Here is a 26,024-nt window from a genome sequence, read left to right on the forward strand (position 1 = left end):
GTTGTCAGACAGGAGCAGCAAGCAATCAGCAAGGCAAGTGGTATATTAGCAAGAGAAGTTGAGGTCAGAAGTGGGGATGTCTTCCTGCAGTTAGGTCAGTCATTGAATTTTTCAAGGCTGCGTTCATTTGACTTTGAAGAACAAAGAAGTGGATGGGTATTGTTGGGGGGGGGGGGGGGGGATAAGAAAATGGTTTTAGGACCAGTATAGAACAGTTACAGTCATACAGCACAGAAACAGACCATTAAATCCAACTAGTCCATGCTGACTGTGTTCTGAAACTAAACGAGTCCCACCTGCCAGTATTTGGTCCAGATTCTCTGAACCTTTCCTATTACAATTGGAACATTTAAGAGGCATTTGGATGGGTATATGAATAGGAAGGGTTTGGAGGGATATGGGCCGGGTGCTGGCAGGTGGGATTAGATTGGGTTAGGATATCTGTTCGGCATGGATGCGTTGGACCGAAGGGTCTGTTTCCATGCTGTACATCTCTATGACTCTATGTACTTATCCAAATGTCTTTTAAACACTTTAACTGTACCTGCATCCACCACCTCCTCTGGACATTGATACCACATGAGAACCATTCTCTGTCTTAAAATAAAAAGGTGCCCCTCATGTCTTTTTAAAATATTTCTCCTCTCATCTTCAAAGTTTGCTCCCTAACCTTGAAACACCCATCCCAGGGAAAGAATACCTGCTGTTCACCTCATCGATACCCCTGAAGATTTTATAATCCTCTCTAAGGTCATCTCTCAACCTCCGATGCTGCAGTGAAAAAAATCCCACCCTGTCCACCTAGATGCCGGTATATAGATATCCAGTTATGAACTGTTCAATGCTGGTGCCGACTGGAAAGACCAAATGACCTATTCCTGCTCCCAATTCTCTCACTCTGTGTCCAGGACAGCAAGAGACCATTTGACATAGGTGCAGAAATTAGGCCATTCAGCCCATCAGATCTACTCCACCGTTCAGTCACAACTGATACGTTTCTCAACCCCATTTTGAAATTTTGATTTTGGAAAGGCAGATCAGGGCAGGATCTGCAAAGTTAATGGGGAGTGTTGTTGACCAAAGATACCTTGGAGTGCTGGTTCATAGTTTCTTGAAAGTGGAGTCGCAGGTAGACAGGACAGTGAAGGGGGTGTTTGGTATGCTTTCCTTTATAGGTCAGTGCATTTCAGTACAGATGTTGGGAGGTCATGTTGCCCCTGTACTGGACATTGATTAGGCTACTTTTGGAATACTGTGTTCAGTTCTGGTTATCCTGCTACAGGAAAAGTGTTGTGAAACTTTGAAAGGGTTTGGCAAAGATTTACAAGGCTATTGCCAGAGTTGGAGGGTTTGAGCTAAAGGGAGAGGCTGAATAGGCCGGGGCTGTTTTCCCTGGAGCATTGGAGGCTGAGGGGTGACTTTATAGAAGTTCATATGGAGCATGGATAGGGTGAATATCCAAAAACATTTCCACATAGTAGGGGAGTCCAAAACTAGAGGGCATAGATTGGAGGTGAGAGGGGAAAGATTTAAAAGGAACCTTATGGACAACTGTCTCACACAGAGAGTGATGCAAGCATGGAATGAGCTGCCAGAGGAAGTGGTGGAGGCTGGTATAATTACAGCATTTTAAATGGCATCTGGTAACAGGGTGAATTGAGAGGGATATAGGCTAAGTGCTGACAAATGAGACTATGTTAATTTGGGATATCTGGTCAGCACAGACAATTTGGACTGAAGGAAAGCAGAAGTATTGTTGTGAAGACTGGAATTTCAGAGCAGCTTTCAAAGATATTTTGTCCTTACTGGGAGCAGAAGCTACAATGAAATCTTTCATTTGAGAGACAGCAACTGAGTAAGTGAGGACTTCCAGGATTTTGATGGAATGTGGGAATTTGTTGCAATGTGGGGTTGAAGTGTTTTAAGTAAAGTGTCCTGAGTGGGAAGCCTAGAGAAGGGTTTCGGTTGGTTTTTGTTTTAAACTGCTCATTTCTTTCAGCCCCCAACAATGTACTTCCAATGCTGTGCATCAGAAGGAGCGGCGAATCAGTAACTGGTATCATCAGAAGCCTTACGGTTTTCAGTACTGCAAGTATTGCATTGTTGCATCAGCATTGTAAAGGTTATCGGCAGCAGTGGGAGGTGTGGGCTGTATTCACTGGAAGCGATGAAGCAGTTAGATAACACACATATGAGAGGGCAGGGTGGGACTTGTCTTTCAATTTGCAGAAGTTGGGAGGTTCTGGGAGCTGTGGTTCTGCAGTAAATCATAGAAGCCTTTCAGTGTGGAAGGAGGCCATTCAACCCATCAAGTCCACACTGACCCATCGAACAACTTGCCACCCAGACTCACCCTATCTCGTCGTTTCTGCTTGTGGGTTAGACTAGGTAACAAGATTATATGGCTAGGTTTAAGGCAGAGGAGGAGGGACTACGTTTCCTGGAGAGTGGTGAATCTATGGAATTCTTTGCCCAAGGAAGCAATAGAAGCAGGCATGTTCAAGACACAGTTCGATGGGATTTTGGATGGTAGGTGAATTTAGGGTAGTCACGATAATGCAGGTAAGAGGAGCTGAGATGATGGATAGATCAGCCATGATCTTAAAGAATGCCGGAGTAGGCTCGATGGGCCAAATGGCCTCTTTCTGCACTGCAGGGATTTTATGATTGCTTCATATGGTGTATATCTGATATTCGCTGTTGTACAAGCTGCATGGCTATGATTTTTCAACTTCTAATATAGTAATGGAATTAAATCCTGTATTTCTTGTATTCATTTTTATTTAACAGGTCAGCAGGAAGTCTTTCGGCAATTTTACCGGCTTTCTTTCCTGAAGCAGCCTTGACATTTCATTTTCATATCCTTCATTCAGCTCCATTTCCAGCAACTTTGTAGGAAGGTTGTTCCAGGTCATTGTCACCTAAATGAAGTTTTCCTCTTTTTATACTTAATGCTATCTGGCTGAATGAGAGTTTTCAGGTTTCTGTGTCATGGATAATATATGATCAGCAGGTATCTGGAAATCTAAGGAATTGTCACCGATGTTATGTTCATTTGACTGTACTGACCGTGACTTATTTCATGGTCTCTTTTGCAGGAAGACATGGGGAAAGAAATCTGAAACCAAAAGATACATCAGCTTCTGACAGAGCCACTTGATTCATTGGGACTTGAATATCAGCAGCCATTCCAGTCGAGAAGAAATGTTTGCTTCTGTCTGCTTGGACACTGGTGTGGCAGGAAGAATACTGATACACCCGAATGAGGTGACTGTGAAAAGTGCAGTACTTCACACCATTTACTCAGCTTGGAGGATCAAAGAGTCCGTTCACTTGCTCTCTGTGCGGGAAGGGCTTCACCTGCTCCTCCCACCTGCAGAGACATCAGTGAGTTCACCTCCATCGCAGGGGGATTGAAGGAACTTCGGCCGAGTGCCATTATCGACTGCATTAATAACCCAGTTCTGGGGACTCCCGGGTTTGAATCTCACCATAGCAGATGGTGGATTTGGAGTTCAGTCAGAAATCTGGAGTTCAGAATCTCATTATGAAGCCATTTTCGGGGAACAAACACCCCAATCTGATTCACTCATGCTTTAGGGGAGGAACCTGCCGTTGTGGGAAAGGATTCACTCAGTCGTCCCAGCTGCAACCTTTCCCTGGTCTGGCCTATATGTGACTCCAGACCACAGCAGTGTGGTTGACTCTTGACAGCCCCTCTGCAAATGCGCGGGGGGAATCTTACTTGCATACAGGCTATGGGTTGCAATTGCTGAGTGAAGCAATACTTCCTCCAGGCTAAGGCTGCACCAAGGATCGAATTACAAAGGGACAACTCAGCTGACCAATAGTGAAGAAAGTGGGTTGCAGGGAAGTGTGTGTATGTGTGAGTTTAAAAAAAAAGCTACTTTTTGTGCACCTTTTTGCTGGGACGATCTGAAGCTGCAACAAAGTTGGGTCCCAACAAAAGTTACCCGAACTTACCGTCGGACTCAGACATTGAAGGCTCTGAGATCCAGCAGGTTTTTCTTTTAAAGCTGCTAATTTCTTTCAATCTCCGGCGCGAGTTTTCCAATGTCTTATATCAGAAGGAGCAGTCAATGTGTAGCTCGTATTATTAGATTTGTACATTTTTCAGGACTGACGGTTCATTGTTTCCTCAGCTTTGTAAAGTTTACTGGCAGCAGTGGGAGGGGTGGGCTGTTTTCACTGGAAACAAAGTTAAAATCCAGTTATAGTCCAACACGTTTATTTGGAAGCACTCGCTTTCGGAGTGTTGCTCCTTCGTGCAGCAGGATCATAAGACACAGAATTTGTAGCAAAATGATATATTGAACAAACCTCAACTGCTTTTAAGTGTTTCATCTTTAGAATGGGTTGCAGGTTTCAGTTCATTAGTATGTAAATCCCAAAACTTCTTTTAAGTCACAGTCTCGAGATAACTTCAGGTTTTACAAAGAGGTACCATCTCAGCTCAGACAATGCATGAAAGATGTGAAGTTCGAGTCTGTCTTGAGTCATACTGGTTCTGTTTCCAAAGTAGGAATTTATAAAATATTACATGGATTGACTGTCTGCAGATTGTGCACTTTTTGAGCAAAATAGAATGCATCTATAAACATAATTCTGGAAATGCAAATTCATCCCATGGCATTATCTATGTGTGAATGCATGAGAGTGAGTGAGTGTGTGCATACACGTGAGTCTGGCTGAGAGAGTGTGTGTTTGCGTGTGTGCATGCTTGGTAAAGTGAGAGTGTGCAGGAGGATGTGTGTGTGGGTGAGAGTGTGGGTGGGTACATGTGTGTGCATCTGAGAGAGCGCGTATATCTGAGAGAGTGCCTGCCTTAGTATGTGAGAATGTATGGCTGTGTGTGAGAGACAGAGAGACAGAATGTGTACAGTGTAGTGGGGTCACCTGTAATGTAACATGAACCCAAGATCCTAGTGGTGGCCATCTTCATGGGTTCCAAACTTGGCTATCAGTCTCTGCTCGGCCACGAGAAATGATTAAGCAGTTACACAATAGACACGGGAGAGGGCAGGGTGAGACTTGTCTTTCAATTTGCAAAAGGTGGAAGGCTCTGGATGATGCGATCTAGGGCAAACACAACTTGGAGGACCTTCGGCTCAGAGAGGTGGAACTGGAAGCCAGGTTGCTGACATGCTGGGAAGGCAAGGCGGAAAGTTAATCAGATGTTTTTTTATTCCGGGAGATGATCTTTCCCTCCGTACAGAGCCTTCTGATGGGGTCAGTGGACAGGGTCAGGAGGGTGTGAGCCCGGGTCAGGTAGGTAAAGGGGATCTGGGAGAGGGCTGCAGGGGGGAGGAGCTAACTGTGGTGTGGTGGGAGTAAGAACAACGTTAGGGAGGGGGAGATAAGGGACAGAATAGTGATGGGGATTGCCTCCGTTCTCTGCAGTTGGCAGCAGGAGCACAGAGGGTATCGGAATCTGGTGCCAGGATTCAGGAACCGATGCGTTCAGGGCTGGAGAAGTGGGAAAGGGAGGTGCAATGGGTGTGGTCCAACGATGTCAGCAGGACACAGCCTCTGCTGAGGGTGCATGAGAAGTTAAAAGCTGCAAAGACAAAGCAGAACCTCAAAGCACTGGGTGGGATGGTGGCTCAGTGGTTAGCAATGCTGCTTAATAACGCCAGGAGCCTGGGTTTGATTCCATCCCTGGGTGACTGTCTGTGTGAAGCTTGGCATGTTCTCCCCCTTGTGTCTGTGTTGGTTACCTCTGGGTGTTCTGGCTTCCTCCCACTGTCCAAAGATCTGCACTTTAGGGTGGATCAGCTGTGCTAAAGTGTGCAGGTGAGCTTGCATCTTTTAGGATGACCATGTTAGTTTGGATTTCTTCATTTGCAAATCCCAGAACTTTTTTTAACTTACATTCTCAAGATAGCTTTTAACAATAGGTGTCACCTCAGCTCAGATAATGCATTGAAGGTGGGACATTAAAGTCTGTCTGTGTCCCAATGTTAGGTCAGACTGATTCTATTTCTAAAGTGGGAGCTACAGAATCTTACATGGATTTATGCAGTTTTTGAGTAATTCGGAATAGAATGGACTTCTGCAAGGAAGTGTACAAACAACTGACCAGGAACATAACAGGCAACTACCAGCTGATCTGACCAAAGAGCACAACCGTGAACTGACAGCATTCATCAAGACTTCTGATCCAATCCTTCCAGAAGCTCAGCACCCACGGATTAGTTGAATCCGTGGACATGTCAGTACTCTACACCAGCATTCCTCATGATGATGGCATCACGGTAACAGCCTCAGTACTCAATACCAACAAGTGCCAATCTCTCAGCACTGTCCTACAACTCATCCGCTTCATTCTCAACCACAACATTTTCACCTTTGGCAACCAGTTCTTCATCCAGACACATGGAACAGCCATGGGGACCAAACTTCCACCCCAGTATGCCAACATTTTCATGCACAGGTTCGAACAAGGCTTCTTTTCTGCACAGGACCTCCAACCAACACTATACACCAGATATATTGATGACATTTCTTCCTCTGGACCCATGGTGAGGAGTCACTGAAACAATAATACTCTTTAGTATCTGTCTCATTTTTGAACACATGCAGCTCTATCAAGGATGCGTATCTCAGCACTTCCCTGGACCGCAAACCCACGGATAACCTGACAGTGCTACACTTCTCTCGTGAAACATATTAAAACAGCCATCTCCTCTGGACAAGCCCTTCGCATACATAGGATCTGTTCAGGTGAGGAGGAACATGGCAGACACTTGCATGCTCTCATAAGAACGGGGTACAATGTTCAACTCATCAACTGCCAATTCCAATGTGTCACAGCAAGAAACTGTAATGACTTCCTTTAGGAGACAGACACGAGCTGCAACCAAAATGGTACCCTTTGTTGTCCAGTACTTCTCAGGAGCTGAAACACTACGCCATGTTCTTCACAGCCTGCAACACATTATTGATGAAGATGAGCACCTCGCCAAGACTTTCCCCACGCCTCCACTTCTCACCTTCAAACAACCGCCAAACTTTAAACAGATAATTGTTCTCAGAAAACTGCCTGGCCTTCAGGACAACACGATACAACTCTGTCACGGCAGATGATGAAAAACGTATCAGAATGTTGACACGATTATGACCATTACACATGAGGACACCACCCATCATGAGTGCAGCAGGTAATCATGTGACTCAGCCAACATTGTTTATCTCATACGCTGCAGGCAACGATGCTCTGAGTCTTGGTATATTGGTGAGACCAAGCAGAGGCTACAGCAACAGATGAATAGACACTGCACAACAATCAGCAGCCAGGAGTGTTCCCTCCCAGTCGGGGAACACTACAGCGGTCTGGGACATTCAGCCTTGGACCTTCGGGTGACCATCCTCCAAGGTAGACTTCAGGACAGGCAAAAATGCAAAATTGGCCAAGCAGGGACTGATAGCCAAGTTCGGTACCCATGGAAATGGCCTCAACCAGGACCTTGGGTTCATGTCACACTACAGGTGACCCCACTGTACTATGCATTCTCTCTCTCTCACACACAAGCATGCATTCACACAAATACATGCTCCTCCAAACCAACACTCACACAGACTCTCTCTCATACACATACGCTCTCTCAAATGATCTCTCTCTCTCACACACACCCTCTCACAGACTTATACCCCATTACACTCTCTCTCTCTCTCACTCACACACACATACACACCCTATCACAGACTTATACCCCATTACACTCTCTCACACACACACATGATCACTCGGTTTCTCCTGCACACACACACACACAAAAGTTTGTGGGTTGAATTTGTACTTGCAGAATCGCATTTTATTTTGTTCAAAAACCCATACACGTAAGATTCTGTAATACAACGATAGAAATAGAATCCGTCTGACCTAACATTGGGACACAGACAGACTTTAACTTAACACCTTCAATGCATTATCTGATTGAGATGACACCTATTGTTAAAAGCTATCTTGAGAACGTAACTTTTGAAAAGTTCTGGGATTTACATGTGAAGGAATCAAAACTAACATGGTCATTCTAAAAAATGGTAGAGGTAAGCTAAAGTTGTTTAATGTTACATCCCATGACACTGCAATCCTGTTGCTATAAAGTCTATGTGTTATGATTCTGCTCCACAACCAACGATGAAGGAGCGGCGCTTCGAAAACTAATGATTCTAAATAAACCTGTTGGGCTATAACCTAGCATTGTGTGATTTTTAACTTTGAAAATCTGCAGTAATACCAACATCTCCATACTGCGCATGCGACTCGGTGTCAGCAACGCACTACGCATGTTCCACAGTGTCAGCAAGATATTACGCATGCTCACACAACAAGCGGAAACACTCCGTGACCTTGTTTTGATGGACCAATGAGAAGTTCTGGAGGGCCGGATGGAGACTGGTCCTCCTGCCAATCACAGCAAACCCATCGTCTGGATGCGGAAGTAGGACAATGAACTTTTGAAGTTGTTGCTGCTGCTCCTCTCTCTTTGAACGAAGATTGAGCTTCACTCCAGACTGCAACTTCCTTCCTCTTTCCAACATCTGTGAGTACAGCACACTCTTTTTTCACCCCTTTTCCATTCCGGGGTTGAGCTGTTGACTTGCAGGAACTGAAGGGAAACGAAGTGAATCCAGGGAGGGGACAGACTCTGGGAAAGTTAGTCCAGGTCTTTTTTCAATGGCAAATACAGGAGAATTGACATTTCAGGCTCGAGCCTTTCATCAGAAATGATGTGTGGATGAACAAAGGGGCCTCTGCGTCCTTCTAATCCAGTCAATGCAAGTTGTCAGACAGGTGCAGCAAGTAGTGAGCAAGGCAAGTGGTATATTAGTAAGAGGAATTGAGTTCAGAAGTGGGGACCCCTTCCTGCAGTTTGGGCGTAATTGAATATATCCAAGGCTGAGTTCATCTGATTTTTGAACAACAAAGATGTGATGGTTATGGGGGAGGCAAGACCAGTACAGATCAGTTACAGAAACAGACCCTTCAGTCCAACTAGTCCATGCTGACTATGTTCTCAAACTAAACTGGACCCACCTGCCTGTGTTTAACCTATATGCCTCTGAACCTTTTATATTGGAGTCATAGAGATACACAGCACAAAAACAGACCCTTCGGTCCAATTTGTCCATGCCTATCAGTTATCCTAATCTCGTCTGCTTGCCAGCCCTGGGGCCATAATCCCTCGAACCCCTTCTATTATAGACCAATCCAAATGCCTTTTAAATTCTGTAATTATACCAGTCTCCGCCACTTCCTCTGGCTGGTCATTTCATATATGCACTACTGTGTGAAAAGGCTCCCCTTAGAGCTCTTTTATGTCTTTCCCCGTTCGCCCAAAACCTTTAGTTCTGCACTCCCCCACCCCAGGGAGAAGACTTTGTTTATTTACCCTATCCTTGCCTCTCATGATTTTATAAACCTCTAAGGTCATCCCTCAGCCTCCGACGCTCCAGTGAAAACAGCCCCAGCCTATTCAGCCTCTCCCGAGAGCTAATTTTTTTCAAACCTGGCAACATGCTGGTAAATCTTTTCTGAACCCTTTCAAGTTTCACACCGTCCTTCTGATGGGCAGGAGACCAGAGTTGCACACAATATTCCAAATGTGGCCTCACCAATGTCCTGTAAAGCTGCAACATCACCTACCTCCCAACTCCTTTACTCAGTGCTGTAACCGATAAAGGAAAGCATACCAAATGCTGCCTTCACTATCATATCCATCTGGGACTCTACCTTTAAGGAACTATGAACCTGCACTCCAGATTTTGATCTGGGACTCCTTACAGAGACATGGCTTCAGGATGACAAGGATTGGATCCTAAATATTGAGGGGAGATGTGGCATTCAAGTCGAATGGGAAGCGAGGTAAAGGTAGAGGGTTGACACTGCTAATCAAAGCACTGATCACAGGGTAGTCTAGTGTCAGCTCGGATTTCAGGTCCTGGTTTCTTTGTCCTCTATTGATCTCCCTGTTCCCACAGTTGTTGTCTGTTCTGAGCTCTGCTTCATTTCTGCTGAAGCTTTAACCTCCTTTGACACCTTCTGGAACAATAAATCATTCAGTCAATCAAAGTCCAATCTACAATCTCCCAGCCTGTAAACCATCCAGACACAGAGTATCATACCAGAAAATATAACAAAATAAGTGAAAAGTTAGAATTAAATAGGTGCTTGTGTCTGTTCATTGGCAAGTAAACTAGAAATAGGGGTCTGCCAGGATTCTTATAGTGCCCTGGTTGAAGAATTCTCTCTCCCTTACATCTAAGTATTAGTACCCTGCTATGATTTATAACAATATTTACATCAACAGAAATAAAGCATCTGTTATGCAATAGACATAGAGATATACAGTATGGAACTAGACTTTTTCTCTCTCTCGTGTGTGTGCGCGCGCACACACACACACCGAGGTCTATGGGGTGAATTTGTATTTGCAGATACCATCTATTTTGCTCAAAAAATGCACAATCTGCAGGCAGACAATACATGGAATATTTTATAAATTCCACTTTGGAAATAGAACCAGTCTGACTCAAAAACTGGGATACAGACAGACTCTGGCCTCACACCTTTAATGCATTGTCTGAGCTGAGTTGTCATCTTTTCTTATAAAACCTTAAGTTATCTTGAGCCTTAGAAGAAGTTCTGGGATTTACATATTAATGGCAATAGCAACTCATTCTAAAAGATGAAAGACTTTACAATCCAGGTTTCTTCAATGTATCATTTCAGTGGCATGACTCTGTAATGTTTTGCTGTAAACTCAGTGTCTTATGATCTTATACTCCACAACCACCGAATGAAGGAGCAGTGCTCCGAAAGCTAGTGCTTCCAAATAAACCTGGTGGACTGGCGTCATGTGATTTTTATCTTTGCCCAGGTTAGGGTGGGTTGGCCCTGCTAAATTACCCATAGTGCTCAGGGTTTTGCAGGTGTGGGAGAATTGTTAGAAGCAATTTGATTCTACCTTCTCATGACTGTCTGTGTGAACTTTGGTATGTTCTCCCTCTTCTGTCTGCGCGGGTTACCTCTGGGTGCTCCGGTTTCCTCCCACAGTCCAAGGATCTGCAGTTTCGGATGGATCGGCTGTGCTAAAGTGTCCAGGGATGTGCAGGTTAGAGTGGGTTAGCCATGGGGAACTGCAGGGATGCAGGGTAAGTGGATGAGTCTGGGTGGGATGCTGTGTGGAAGGTCGGTGTGAATTTGATAGGTGAAATAGCCTGCAGGGATTATATAAGTCTTCTGCTTTAGCCATATGTGGATTGAGAAATGACTGCTGTGGGAGGAGTAGGTTCCAGTTGATGGGACACTGCCCCAGTCCTGGGGAAGGTGGGAATTGTGCTGTCTCTCTCCCCACCCACTGCCCCCAACCATTATCTCTCATCCCGCAACTCTCTGCCCCCCATTTTCTCTCTCTCCCCCTCATTCTATTCCTCCATCCTTTGACCCCCAAGTCTTTCCTTTCCGCCCCCACCACCCTCTGTTCCCCCCAGTCTCTCAATGGCCCCACACTCTGTCACCCTGTCCATTCTGTATCTCTTCCAACTCCCACTAAACTTTCTCATTCCTCGAGCTCTCTTTGATCGCTGTATCAAGCTCTTCTCAGAAGAGAGAGAGAAAATGGTTGGTGATGACACTGCCTGGGAGATGGGCGTGCAAGAGAAATGGCTGATCTTTCAAATTGAGAATAGCTAAAATAATATATTCAGAAATAGCATTAAAGTTTGAACGCATGTTCAATTTTCTATAAAGACAAAGCTGCAGCCATCTTTCTCAAACTTGCTTTGAACTATGTGCAGTTGAGGAAAGGCTGTTCGGGGTGAATGAGGCTTTTGCCTAAAATGTCAATTTTCCTGCTCCTCGGATGTTGCCTGACCTGCTGTGCTTTTCCAGCACCACATTCTTGACTCTAATCTCCAGCATCTGCAGTACTCACTTTCTGCTGTTAGGGGTGAATGGCCGATTCCTAGTCTTGAAAAATTGGTTCTGTTAGAAGGTGTAGAGGTGTATTCTACCTTCAAGAGAATTGAAAAGCGAGCAGAACCACCTGACATAGCACCAAACGTTGTGAACAAGGTAACAATTTAACATTTGGTCAAACAGCTCAGTAGCTGGGTTGCCTGGAGACAAAAACATACTCAATTTTGGCCAATCGATTTAAATCTTGCCCCAAAATACTGAATTCCAATCAAATTTGAATTTAGTATTTTGATAATATTGTTAGCATTGCTGCCTCACACCACCAGGGTCGATTCCAGCCTTGGGAGACTGTGTGGAGTTTGCACATTCTCCCTGTGTCTGCGTGGGTTTGCTCTGGGTGCTCCAGTTTCCTCCCACAGTCCAAAGATGTGCAGGTCAGGTGAAGTGGCTATGCTATATTGCCCGTAGTGTTAGCTGCATTCGTCAGAGGGAAATGGGTCTGGGTGAGTTACTCTTCGGAGGCTCGGTGTGGACTGGTTGGGCCGAAGGGCCTGATTGCGCACTGTAGGGAATTTAATCTAATCTAATATTAACACCAATGAAACGATTTGATGCTTTGGAGTACAAAATAAAAAAAAAAGTTGAACAGTTACAGGAGAGCTGTCAAAAGACCAAAAGGCTGCTAGTGCGAACTCTGAGAGGTACCTGTCCAGAGAAGGAGTCTGCACAGAGAAAAAACATCGACACCGACCTGGAGAGCAAATCTACAGAGGAAGGTACAAAGAGAAGATTTAACAGCTGGCTGGGTTTGAAGTTTGAATCTTTCGGTAAATCTTAATCAGGGTTTTTTATTGGACTGGTATCATACAGGGGAAGGTAGGAGATAGGTTAGAGAAAGGAGTTGTAAATTGTTGTTAATTAATTATTCTCCGTTAGACGTTAATAAATAAAGTTGTTAATTTTAACTTTAAATACTGACCTTTGGGAATAGTTTCTTGGTTCTTGAATTTTCACAGATTACTGCATGGGTTAAACCTTCTCTATGTTGCTGGTTTAAATTAGGTGGGGGAGGTTGCACCCAGTGTTGTAAAATTTGGGGGCTTTCGTCCGAGATTTGAACTAGTTTAGACAGATTTGAATAGATTTGGCGGTACGAAAAATCCCAGCAGATTTAAACACTTGCAAGTTAGTGTCCTAGATCATTAAATAAAACTTTAAATAGTGACTTTTAGAAACAGTTCCTTACCTCTTGAATTTTCACATGATCACATGGGGTAAATCTTTTTTGGGTTTAAATTAGTTGGGGGTGTTGTCCGTGTCATAACAGTTCTGACTATATAGAAATAGAGTAGTGGAACATGGAAACAAACTGTTTGTTCCGTGCCAGTCGGATATCCTAAATTAACCTTGGCCCATTTGCCAGCTCTTGGCACATATCCCTCCAAACCTTCCTGTTCATGTACCCATCCAGATGCCTTTTGAATATTGTAATTGTACCAGCCTCCACCACTTCCTCTGGGAGCTCATTCAATCCACGCACCACCCGCTGCGTAAAATAGTTGCCCATTAGGTCCCTTTTAATCCTTTCCCCTCTCACCCTAATATAAATCAATTGCTGCTTTTTCTGAACAGGCTGAGTGGTTCGCACTGCTGCCTTATAGCGCTAGGGACCCGGGTTTGATCCCAGTCTCGGCCAACTGTCTGAGTGGAGTTTGCACCTTCTCCCCATGTCTGCGTGGGATTCCTTTGGTGCTCCGGTTTCTCCCCACAATCCAAAGATGTGCAGGTTTGGAGAGGGCACTTGAGGGGAATTAACTTTCACACTTTTTTTCTACTCCTTCGGTCCCTTTTAAATCTTTCCCCTCTCAACTTCAATCTATACCCTCCAGTTTGGGAGTCCCCTACCCTGAGGAAAAGATGAGTCGTCAAATAAAATGCAAAAGGAATAGAATGTGGAGCCGCAGGATAAATATAAAATGTCGCTCCAGCCTTTCTTGTCTCCGATTGTCATTTGGTCACAAAACCTGTCGGTAACACCAGCAACGTCACAGAGCATCTTGCGCATGCTCCTCGGTGACAACACACACTGCGCATGTTCGCCTGTGTCAGCAAAGCCTGCGTGTGCTCCTGGCGGTCCGCGGAAACTGCGCGTGATCTTCTTTTGTTGGGCCAATAGGAAGCCCTGGAGGACCGGAAGGAGCGTGGTCCTCCCACTAATCAGAGACACCTTTATTGTGTGTGTCTCTCTCTCTCAATCTCAATTTATGGAGGGGACAGATTCTGGAAAAGTTGGGCCAGGTCTGTGTCTCAGTTGACAAGCTCATGGAAACTGCAGTACCACGATGTGAAGTGATAGCATTCCCTGTCGGGGGGTTGGGGGAAGCAGAAAGGAGATGCATTGTTTAAATGGTGATATATTGGGATGTGGAGAAAGTGAGGACTGCAAATGTTGGAGATCAGAGTCAAAAAGTGTGGTGCTCGAAAAGCACAGCAGATGAGGCAGCATCCGAGGAGCAGGAGAGTCAGCCTTACAGGCACGAGCCCTTCATAAGGAATGTGTATAAAGGGGCCTCAGCGTCCTTCCATACCAGTTAATGCCAGTTGTCAGATAGATGCAGCAAGCAATGAGCAAAGCACGTGTTATATTAGCAAGAGGAATTGAGTTCAGAAGTGAGGATGTCTTCCTGCAGTTATGGGATCATTGAATATATTCAAGGCTGAGTTCATCTGATTTTGGAACAACAAAGAAGTGGACGTTTTTGGGGGAAGGCAAGAAAATGGTTTTCACACCATTGCAGAACAGTTACCGAGTCAAACAGCACAGAAACAGTCCCTTCAGTCCAACTACTCCATGCTATGTTCTGAAACTAATCTAATCCCATCTGCCTGTGTTTGGCCTATATCCCTCTGTCACAAAGCTGGTCCTTTTTTCTAAAAGCTGGTCCTTCTTCTCAAGGATGCTGTGTCCTTGGTTTATTTTCAGAGGGGTGGTAAAAAGACCCAAGCTCCGAAGCGACTGGTTTAGTACAGAGATGAAAAACGGTATTGGGAGGCATTTTTGGTAATGTGTGAACAGATGAGACTTGAGGCCAAAGCTTTTATGTTTTAGAAGTGACCTGTACAATGAAAGGGGAGTGGTCAGTCCTGAAAGCTGAAGTCTTGTTTGGGTGAGTTAAGCAGTGGGCTGTGTGGAGAAAGGCTGCTAATACTGTCTCCTTCTGCCCTTCTAACTTCAACTGTAAGCCTCTGTTTCAGTTTTACTTTGTTTAAGGGGTTTGTTTTTTTGGTACTGTTGTGTACCAGCATTGCGAAGAGTGTTCAGAGTTTCTCCACAGCTTGTACTGTACTTAATAAAGTTTGGTTGTTCACAGAAGTTGGCGTATTGCAGTGTAAGAAGCTCAAGCAAAAGAACTTAACAAAGGAACCTAAGGGATAGGTCTTTCATGCAGAAAGTGGCGTGTTTAAGGAAAGAGCTGTCAGAAGAAGTGGTGGGTGCTGGCACAATTATGACATTAAAAGGCATCTGGATGGGTATACGATTAGGAAGGGTTTAGATGATATGGGCCAGATGCTGGCAAATCAGCCGAGATTAGGTTAGGTTATCTAGTTGGCACGGATGAATTAGACCAAAGGGTCTGTTTCTGTGCTACATATCTTTATCACTCTGGCTTGCCACTAACATTTGCCACATCTATATGTACAGTTTCTCTCTGGTGTCAGTGTCAATGCCTTGATGTCTCATTCTTAACCGGACTGGCAGTGATGATTTTTGTAATCTTTTCTTACAGATTATCTGAAGACAGAAGTTTCAAAATCAACAGATAAAGGGCTCAAGTCCAAAATGTTGATTTTCCTGCTTATCTGATGCTGCTTGCCATGCTGCGCTTTTCCAGAGACGCATTTTTTGAATCTGACTCTCCAGCGTCTCCATTCCTCACTTTCATGTCAATGTCTGACAGTCACTCAATCCACCAGGACCGCAACAATTTTCAACTATGATTCTGTGAGAAGGAGCAAAGCTTTCTTTTTGCTTCCTGTTTGAGTACAGGGGCACTGGTTGAAAGACCCTACTGTTGCAGCGCACTGAGTGTGGAGCCTGAAACAACTCTACTGCCTGGAAAGAAGAATTCACGGCGGGGTTGTACACGTGTGTGTGTGTGTCTGTGCAGCTGAAGCTTCGGCCATGGAGAAACCTGAGGCAACACTCCCCGTTGAGAAACCATGGAAGTGTGGCAACTGCAGGAAGGGCTTCCGTGTCCCATCTGTCCTGGCGGCTCATCAGTGCAATCACACTGGGAAGAGGCCGTTCTCCTGCCCCAAGCGGGCGAAGGGCTTTACTTGCTCCTGTGTCCTGCTGGCCCACCAGCATATACAGACTGGTGAGAGGACGTTTTACTGCTCCGTGTGCGGGAAAGGGTTCACTTGTGTGGACAACCTCCAGACCCACCAGCGAATCCATGCAGGAGAGAGGCTTTTCAGTTGCCACGAGTGCGGGAAAGCCTTTAGCAATTCCTCCGACCTGCTGAAGCACCAGCGAGTCCACACGGGGGAGAGGCCATTCAGCTGCCCAGAGTGCGGGAAGGCCTTCAGCGACTCCTCCAACCTGCTGAGGCACCGGCGGGTCCACACAGGGGAGAGGCCCTTCAGCTGCCCAGAGTGCGGGAAGGCCTTCAGCAATTCCTCCAACCTGCTGGCCCATCAGCAGGTCCACACGGGGGAGAGGCCCTTCAGCTGCCCAGAGTGCGGGAAGGCCTTCAGTAAATCCTCCAACCTGCTGGCCCATCAGCGGGTCCACACGGGGGAGAGGCCCTTCAGCTGCCCAGAGTGCGGGAAGGCCTTCAGCAATTCCTCCGACCTACTGAGACACCGGCGAATCCACACGGGGGAGAGGCCTTTCGCCTGCTCTGAGTGTGGTAAGGCCTTCAGCAATTCCTCTGACCTGTTGTCCCACCGGCGAGTCCACGCCAGGGAAAGGCCATTCAGCTGCCCCAAGTGTGGAAAGGGGTTCACCCGCTCCTCCAAACTGCTGGCCCATCAATGGGTCCACACCGGGGAGAGGCCGTTTGCCTGCCCCGACTGCGGGCGGAGGTTCACATTGTCCTGCAACTTGCGGAGGCACCAGCGGGGGCACCAGTGCACCCAAAAATCAGATTCCACCAGTGCCGCTGCAGTGGGTCACCCCCAAGGCTGAACCTCTTGCCCATTCTGACAGTGGGTGCAGTGGGCTTTTTTGTTTTGTGCTGGACTCACCATCCCCTCCCCGCCCCCACCCCCACAAGCCCACCTACGTGGCTCATGGGTGGTATGGTGACTCAGTGGTTAGTACCACTGCCTCATGATGCTGACCTGGGTTCAATTCCAACCTCGGGATGACAGTCTGTGTGTATCTTTCACGATGTCCCCCCCACATCTCTATGGGTTACTTCTGAGTGCTCCGGTTTCCTTCCCCTGGTCTAAAGGTGTACAGGTTAGGATGGATTGGCCCATCTAAATTGTCCCATAGTGTTCTGGGATGTGTAGGTGTGGTGCATTAGTCAGGGGTAAATGTAGAGGAATAGGAATAGGGGAATGGGTCTGGCTGGGTTACTCTGCGGAGGGCCAGTGTGGACTTGTTGGGCGAAAGGACCTGTTTCCATACTGTTGGGAATCTAATCTTTAAAAAAAAGAATTCCTCCAAGCGATACTGATAAAATATGCCGAGTTGGACAAAGTATCCCGTCAAGTTTGAGACAAACCCAGAGTTGAAGAAGTCGGAAGTCACACAACACCATGTTACAGTGCAACAAGTTTATTTGAAATCACAAACTTTAAGAGCATTGCTCTTTCATGAGTGCTGCTCCTTCATCACTTCATCTGGTGCCATTTGACTTCTGACCATGTCCACCCCAATTCAATACCAGCACCTCCGCATCAGAGTTGATGAATGAGATTGGAGTTTATTCGGCCTGATTTAGTAAGATGTTTATTTGGAAACTCAAAACTGTCGGACCGACAAAGAGACACGAATGATAGAGTCCCACAGCAGGAGACAGGCCCTTCGGCCCAACATGGTCCATGCCAACCAAACTGTCCATCAACACTAAGCCCATTTCCTTGCACTTGGCCCATTTCCTTCCATACATTTCCTATCCACTTATTTGTCCAAATGCCTTATAAATATTGTTAATGTACCCACCTCAACCACTTCCGCTGGCATTTCATTCCATATGTGTACCACCGTCTGCATTAAAAAAAAAGTTGCCCCTCACATTCCCTGTTATTCTTTTTCCTCTAACCTTAAACTGATGCCCTCTAGCTCTCACTTCCCCAACCCCGGGGTAAACGTCTGAGTGCATTCACCCTCTCCATGCCTCTCACGATCACTTCACTTCTCTAAGGGCCCCTGTCAGTCTCTAATGCTCTAAATAAAAATATCTTAGCTTGTCCAACCTCTCCCTTTTACACAGACCCTTGAGTCCTGGCAACATCCTTGTATATGTCTTCAGCACGCTTCCAAGTTTAATAACATATTTGTTATAGACACTGCCCTGTCTACCTGTTTTGTTGGAAATATAGGACCTAATCCAAACTGGATAATCTGGCTGATGGGACAGGAAACCACTTCCTTTCTTAAGAGAGAAGTCTCCTGGTTGGCTGACTGATCTACTGACCCTCACAGTGCCCCTTTGCCCTCAGTTATCTGGAGGGGTGTCCACACATTTGCCTAAGGTGGTGCTTGAAACCTTTATCATCTTTGGGATTGGTCCCCATTCATTCCGTGCGATGGAGTCATGCAGCCTGGAAACAGACACTTCAGACCAACCAGTCCATGATCCCTAACTAAACTAGTGCCACCCATCTGCTCCTGGCCTGTATCCAGTTTGTTAATAGTTTTGTTCATTTGTTCACCATGAGAGTTGGATACATAAATTGCTGATTGTTGATTTTAAAGTGTTGGGGATTTATTCTTCTCACTAGAGCAGGTTACACCACTTTTCATGCTAATTTTATAGATTATTGGGCGACACTCTCCTCTGTTTGAGAAAGGTGGTGCTGTCAGCCTTCGCTTTATAAGAGTATTGACGTGATGTACTGCTGAATGCAATGGAGTCAACATGAATCCCAGCCTCTCACTGTGGTTGTGGGTGAATCGCCTTAATTTGGCTCTTAACTCAGAAACTGCACACAATTAACTGCTGAAACAATGATTTACACTTGATTGTATGCAGCAACCAAAAATAAAACTCAAGTAACCAAGTTCAACCTCACTCACAACTTGGCTATCACCCAATTGATGGCAGAATTTAACTGAGTTTCCACCAACAGTTTGTCTCTGGAAGTATCCAGGGATTCAGTGCAGCATTCTTCTTCCAAGTACTGCTGCTGCATCTTTCTGGAGTTGCATTCTGGTGGAGATTCCTCGCTTTCAAATCTGTGGTGTGATGCTTCTTTAGATTCTGACACCATCTCCCCACACTTCTGGAGATCTCCGGTCTGCAGCTTACCTTCTTATCCTCGAGGGTTAGTGGTTTGTTTGATACAGCCTTTCCTGCAAAAAACCCCTTTACGTCAGTGCCTTCCTTCCACAGACAAACTTAATTGTCCTTTTGTCATGAGGTTATTAAACACTTAGCTCATCGGTCCCAGGAAACAACTTGTTGTTTTGCATCCTTCTACCCAGGGATGACTAACTACCAGAAATTAGGCCATTCAGCCCATTGAGTCTGCTCCACTATTCAATCATGGCTGATATGTTTCTCAACCCAATTCTCCCCGTAGCCCTTGATAGGTAAGAATGATTGAATGGTGGAGCAGACTCAATGAGCTGAATGGCCTCATTTCTGCTTCTGAGGTCTTCTGATGTAGCAGTTTCTCAGTGGCCCTTTTGTTTCTTGGTCCAGAAAGAGTTACTGCTGACTCAGGGAGTTTGGAAAGTTCTGGAGTTTACAGGACCACACCACATTCCTCTCTGCCTCCTCCCGAGATACTGGCAATTCCCAAGATCCCTTGGTATGCCTGAAAACAATCGAGGTATCTGTAAATCTCTGCTGCTACTCAGGAACAGAAAGATTATGGGGACAGACTATGGAGTTCTACTCCAGGATTCTCTCAAGGTAAACTTACAGGTTGAGTCAGTAGTTGGGGAGGCAAATGCAATGAAGGCATTTATTTTGATCAGACTTGAATATAAAAGCAGGGATGTACTTCTGAGGCTCCGGTCAGGCCACAATTGGAGTACTGTATGTAGATTTGGGCCCCATATCTCAGGAAGGATGTACTGGCCCTGGAACATGTTCAGAGGAGGTTCACAAGAATGGTCCAGGAATGAAAAATTTAACATATGAAGAACATTAGAGGACTCTAGGTTTATACTTCATGGAGTTCAGAAGGATGAGAGGGGATCTAATTGAAACCTACAGAATAATGAACGGCGTGGATGTTGGGAATATGTTTCCATTGGTAGGAAAGACTAGAACCTGAGGGCTCAGCTTTCGCGTCAAGGGAAGACCCTTTAGAACAGAGGGGAGAGAAACTTCTTAAACCAGAGTGTGGTGAATCTATGGAATTCACCGCCACAGAAGGCTGCAGAGGACAAGTTACTGAGTATATTTAAGACTGAGATAAATAGGTTCTTGAGTATCAAGGGGATTAAGGGTTACGGGGAGAATGGGGTTGAGAAACGTATCAGCCATGATTGAATGGCGAAGCAGACTCAATGGGCTGAATGGCCTAATTTCTGCTCCAATGGTCTTATGATATGCTGATGTGTGGAGGAGTGAGGAGGGGGGAAAAAAGAGATGAAGAGAGAAAGACAGTTAAAGTGAAGCTCGATAGTGATGAAGAAAATATAAGAATTGTATGATAAATGGCAGAACACATAGGAGCACTGGCATACAGAGGGATCAGGGCATATACATCCGTGGAAGTGGTAATGCAGGTGGGCATGGTGGTCAAGAAGGCACACAGCACACTTCCTTGAGTGTAAGAGTTACGTTACAGCTCTTTATTCTGACCACATTCGGAATATTGTGTGCAGTTCTGGTCACTGTGCTACTGGAAGGATGTGGGTGCTCTGGCAGAGGGTACAGACAAGGTTCACCAGGACATTGCCCAGTCTGGAGGGCTCTCATTACGAGCAGAGGAGGCATAAACCTGTATTGTTTTCTTTGGAAAAACAGAGGCTGAGAGGAGACCTCGACAAAATGATGAGACACACAGATTTGCTGGACAGGGGTGGCAAGGTAGCTCAGTGGTTCGCACTGACGCCTCACAGTGCCAGAGCCCTGCGTTCGATTTTGGTCTCAGGCAACTATCTGTGTGGAGTTGGCACATTGTCCCTGCACCCCACCTCCCGTGTCTGTGTGGGCTTCCTCCGGGTGCTCCGGCTTCCTCCTACAATCCAAACTTGTATAGGTTAGGGTGGATTAGCGAAGCTAAATTACCCATAGTGTCCAGGGAGAGGCAGGTTAAGTTGGATTGTCTGTATGTAAATTGCCCCAATGTTCAGGGATGTGTAAGTTCCGTGCATTAGTCAAGAGTAAATGTCGATAATAGGGGTAAGGGAACGGGTCTCTATGTGTTAATCTTTGGAGGGCCGGTGTTGACTTGTTGGGCTGAACGGTCTGTTTCCACGCTGGAGGGATTCTGTGATAGTCAGAGGCGTTTTTTCCCTCCAGGGTGGAAAGGTCAACTAAAAGAGGGCACAGGTTCAAGGTGAAAGGGGGACTGTTTGGGGGAGAAGTGGTGGGGGTGGGGAATTTACACAGAGAGGTGGTGGGTTTCTGGAACGCATTGCCAGTGGAGGTAGTGGAAGCAGGCATCTTAACAATGTTTAAGGTGTATCTTGATAGACACATGAAGGGGACGTGAACAGAGGAACAGAAACCACACATGGGCAATAAATAGCAGGTCTAAGTAAGGATTAAGAATTAGCACAGGCTTGAGGGGGTGTGTGTGCCTAAACCAAGTGAGAAGAGCCTGTGACTGTGCTGTATTGTATTGATACAGCTTTCCCCCACTATTTGAAAGTAGAGTGTTCCTTTCATAAGCTGAAATGGGCCTAAAGCGAAGAAGCAATTACCAGTAATTAATTTATATTATGCCTTTCTTTGTAAAAGCGACAATCCTCTTCGGATTTCTTTCGGTTTGTGAGAACAGGTATTAATGTAGGTCTTTTGTAAAAGTGAAGTAGTGTAAAGTGACTTTCGAAAAGTGGGGGATACCCTTATGCAGATGGAGGGGAGATGGGGGAGCAATGAAGAGGGGTGGATGGAGGCTCATGTGGAGAATAAACACAGAGACCAATTGTGCTTGCCCCTGTGCTGGAGACTCAATGGGGCAGAGACAAATGTATCTATTTCAGGTATACCTGCAGTATGCTCCATCCAGGATAAAAAAAAATGTCCTTCATCTGCTTCAGCATACAGGGCAGATGAGCAGTTTCTCCCCAATGTGGACTAGGAGGTGATGCGACTGAGTGAAGCCTTTCCTGTGCTGAATGCAGGTGATTGGCCGCTGCCCAGTATATAAATGCTGATGAATATCGGGCAGACGGGGAAGGGAAACCGTTCCTACACTCCCTGCATTTTCATGATTTCTCCATGGTGCAGGTGTCCTCGTATTTCTCCAGGTTCAACAATCAGTTGAAACTCGCTCACACTTATAGCATAGGTGTGGTGTTACTAGTGAACTGGTAATTGGACGACTCTCATTCAGTCTGTAAAGCATGTTCCAGTCACTACTGTAGTGTGTAGGTATGTGAGACTCTGAGTTTCCAGTCACACTGACGTTTAAAACCTAACTAAGCAGACAGACCTTCTCCCCTTTGTTTTCAAGGCCATCAATATCCAAGTCCTGGTGAATCAAGCGACTGTCAGACTTCGATGTGATGTTTGGTCTGAGATTTCTGCCTCCAAATTCTTCTCTTGTAATATTCCTGTGGAAAGAGATTGCAAAGGTCATTGCTGTCAGTCCACAATAGAAAATCAAAACACACAATTCTAGTTTCTGTGGAACATTCTTTCCTCTCTTAATACCCAAGATCTTTGTGCTGATCTTTATGTAAATGTATACAGCAGGGTAATGTGGTGGATTGCATACTCCATGAAGAGTCCACTCAAGTTGCTGAATGGACATCTATCATGCAGTATTGACGTTCTTACTGAAGATACACAATATTCTGCTGTACAATATTCCGAGCCCAGCAACAACTGCAAATCAGGCTTTGAGAGCTATAAACATTCCATCAAATATGTAACATATACCCCAGACTTATCTGTCTTATCTTTACGCACGGTTGTCTTAAATCTGAGTCTTCTGGAAATGTAAGTTTTAAGTGTGACGTTTTGTAAAAGAAGCAGTCGTTTTGGACTCCTTCCATGCCATACTGACTCTATTACTGGAAATACATCCATACTACACCAGGATTCATGGATCAATGACGTGAGGCTAATCTTTACCCTCTTATAATTTTCTGTTACATAAATGTTTCGACGAATGCCAACGCTTTTCACCAGTCATAGAGTCAGAGACATAAAGCACAGAAACAGATCCTTCAATCTAACTTGTCCATGCCAATCGGATATCCAAAATTAGTCTAGTTCCATTTTTCATCACTTGGTCCATATCCCTCTAAACCCTTCCTTTTCATATATCCATCCAGATGCCTCCACCACTTCCTCTGGCAGCTCATTCCATACACGCATCACCCTCTGCAAAAAATGGAAGACTGCAAGGTCCCTTTTAAATTTTTCCCCTCTAGCCCTAAACCTGTGCCCTCTAGTTCTGCACTCCCCCTATCCCAGGGAAAAGACCTTGTCTATCCACCCTATCCACACCCCTCAAGTTTTTATAAACCTCTTTAAAAAACACACACTCAGCCTGAGATGCTCTAGGGAAAACAGCCCCATCCTATTCAGCCTCTCCTTGTGGTTCAAACCCTCCGACTCTGGCAACAGCCTTGTGAATCTTTTCTGAATCCTTTCAAGTATCACAACATCCTTCCTATAGAAGGGAGACCAGAATTGCACACAATATTCCAGAAGAAGCCGACTGAAACTGACTTTTGCAGAGTTTGCTCCCTGCTTGGATTCATACTCTCTGCCTCCCGTTGCTGCAAATGAACAGTGCTTCCCCCCTTCTCTCTCCCTCCCAGGATAAGGAATGGAAAGGAGGAGACATTGCTTCACTCCCAGATTTTACCCAGAAGAGTCCCCCTATTGTCTGAATTCGCAAGTTGGACCATGAGCTTCTGAAGCGACTGCTGCTCCTCTCTTTCTCTGAATGAAGATTGAGCTTCACCCCAGACTGCAACTCCCTTCCTCTGTCCAAAAATCTGTGAGCACAGCACATTTTTGTTGAAGTAAGGCATCTTTCCTGAATGTTACAATTAAAGGGGTGTCTTCCCCCTGATATTCAAAGGGACGGTAAGTCAGAGACAGGCCACGCCTTGTGTTGTGTGGCATGTGTGACAGTTGCAACAGGATGTCCCAACTCCTATGCTCCATTCAAAGTTTGTGAGAAGGTTTGTAGCTCGGGTGCTCGTTGTTGTGGTTCTGTTCGCCGAGCTGGGAATTTTTGTTGCAGACGTTTCATCCCCTGTCTAGGTGACATCCTTAGTGCTAGGGATCCTCTTGTGAAGCACTTCTGTGATGTTTCCTCCAGCATTTATAGTGGTTTGTCTCTGCCGCTTCCGGTTGTCAGTTCCAACTGTCCGCTGCATTGGCCAGTGTATTGGGTCCAGGTCAATGTGTTTGTTGATAGAATCTGTGGATGAGTGCCATGCCAGAGAACGGCCAGGGAATTCCTAGAGGCATGGCCTCTAGGCATTTTTACAGCGCCACATTTTTCAACTCTGGATCTGGGACAAGGTGTGTGGTGTGGGGGTGGGTGGGGTGGGGGAGGGGAAATAAAGAAACTGGTGAAATCTATATTGATCCTATGTAGTTAGTGGGTCCCAAAGCAGAAGACGAGGTGTTCTTCCTACAAGCGTCAGGTAGCTAGAGCTTGGAGGGAGAGGCAGCCGAGGACTTGCATGTCCTTGACGGATTGGGAGGGGGGAGTTAAAGTGTTCAGCCACAAGGTGGTGGGGTCGTTTAGTTTTGGCGTCTCAGAGCTGTTCCCTGAAATGTTCTGCAAGTTGGCGTCCAGTCTCCCCAATATGGCAGAGACCACATCGAGAGCAATGGACTTATAAATAAATCTTATAAACAAATTGTACAAATCTTAGCCTGCTAGAGTTATTTTCTTTAATTAAGTTAAAGAAAATTTTAATTAAATTGGGTGACTACATGAAACGGTTTGTTGGTCAGACTCAAATGAGACAATGCCATTAATATCAGTGAACTGCTTTTTTTGTTAGAAGCACAAGTTCTTGATTTATTTTCACAACTTACTGGTATTCACATCTGCACATTCAATGTCAGACTCTGACATCAGAAATGACATGACACCATTAATTTTTTTCTTACAATAATTCAACAAACAAATTAATAACACACAGTGAACACCAACTCTCATTAACATGAAATTAAATTTGACCAAATAAAATGTAACATCAAATGAGAGATAACAAATGGGGGAAGGGCAGAAGGCAAGAAATGCAGCAACATAGAAGGTGCTCCTCCAGGGAGTGTATTTTACCTACAACTGCTCAATATAAACAAACACTCTGACATGACCCTCCGGTTTTAATGTAAACCATAGCCCCATACAGTAGGTACCATTTAAATAAGTTAATAGATACAAGCCTTGAGCAAATCCAGCCTCCAGCCGGACCCCCCGCTTCTTGGAGCTCGGACCTTCCTCCAGCTCCGGGAGGTTGTTGAGCTCCTGGGCTCCGGCCGCCGCCGAAGAAGCCGCGGGCGCCGGCTCTCTCTCCTCCACCGCCGACATTTTAAATTTGTTTTCTCGTTCACCCGGTAACCGTCACCTCCCCCTTTCCGGGCCCCGGGAATTATACACAAATAAACAATAAACCCCACCGGGGACTGTCTCCTTTTCTTCACAACTTTTGTTTGAAAAGTTCCGACTTTAATTTGAAATGTATTTTAAAGGTATTTTCTGAGGTAAACGATGCCTGTCTGCCCCCCTCCCTCCGTCA

The 26,024-nt window shown here is 45.5% G+C and overlaps 1 protein-coding gene across 1 annotated transcript; it reads left to right on the forward strand.

Moving 5' to 3' along the window:
• The first annotated feature begins 8,501 nt into the window (after positions 1-8,501).
• On the forward strand, positions 8,502-17,135 carry LOC148143620 (uncharacterized). Its single transcript, XM_087975248.1, has 2 exons — positions 8,502-8,567; positions 15,733-17,135. Exon 2 carries the CDS (start codon positions 16,128-16,130, stop codon positions 17,133-17,135), a length of 1,008 nt encoding a protein of 335 aa, XP_087831374.1. The 5' UTR covers positions 8,502-8,567; positions 15,733-16,127.
• The last annotated feature ends 8,889 nt before the right edge of the window (positions 17,136-26,024 follow it).

Source organism: Chiloscyllium plagiosum, unplaced genomic scaffold (genome assembly GCF_037043375.1).
Source record: "Chiloscyllium plagiosum isolate Xiang-an unplaced genomic scaffold, Cpla_swu_hap1 HiC_scaffold_27, whole genome shotgun sequence".
Lineage (NCBI taxonomy): Eukaryota > Metazoa > Chordata > Chondrichthyes > Orectolobiformes > Hemiscylliidae > Chiloscyllium > Chiloscyllium plagiosum.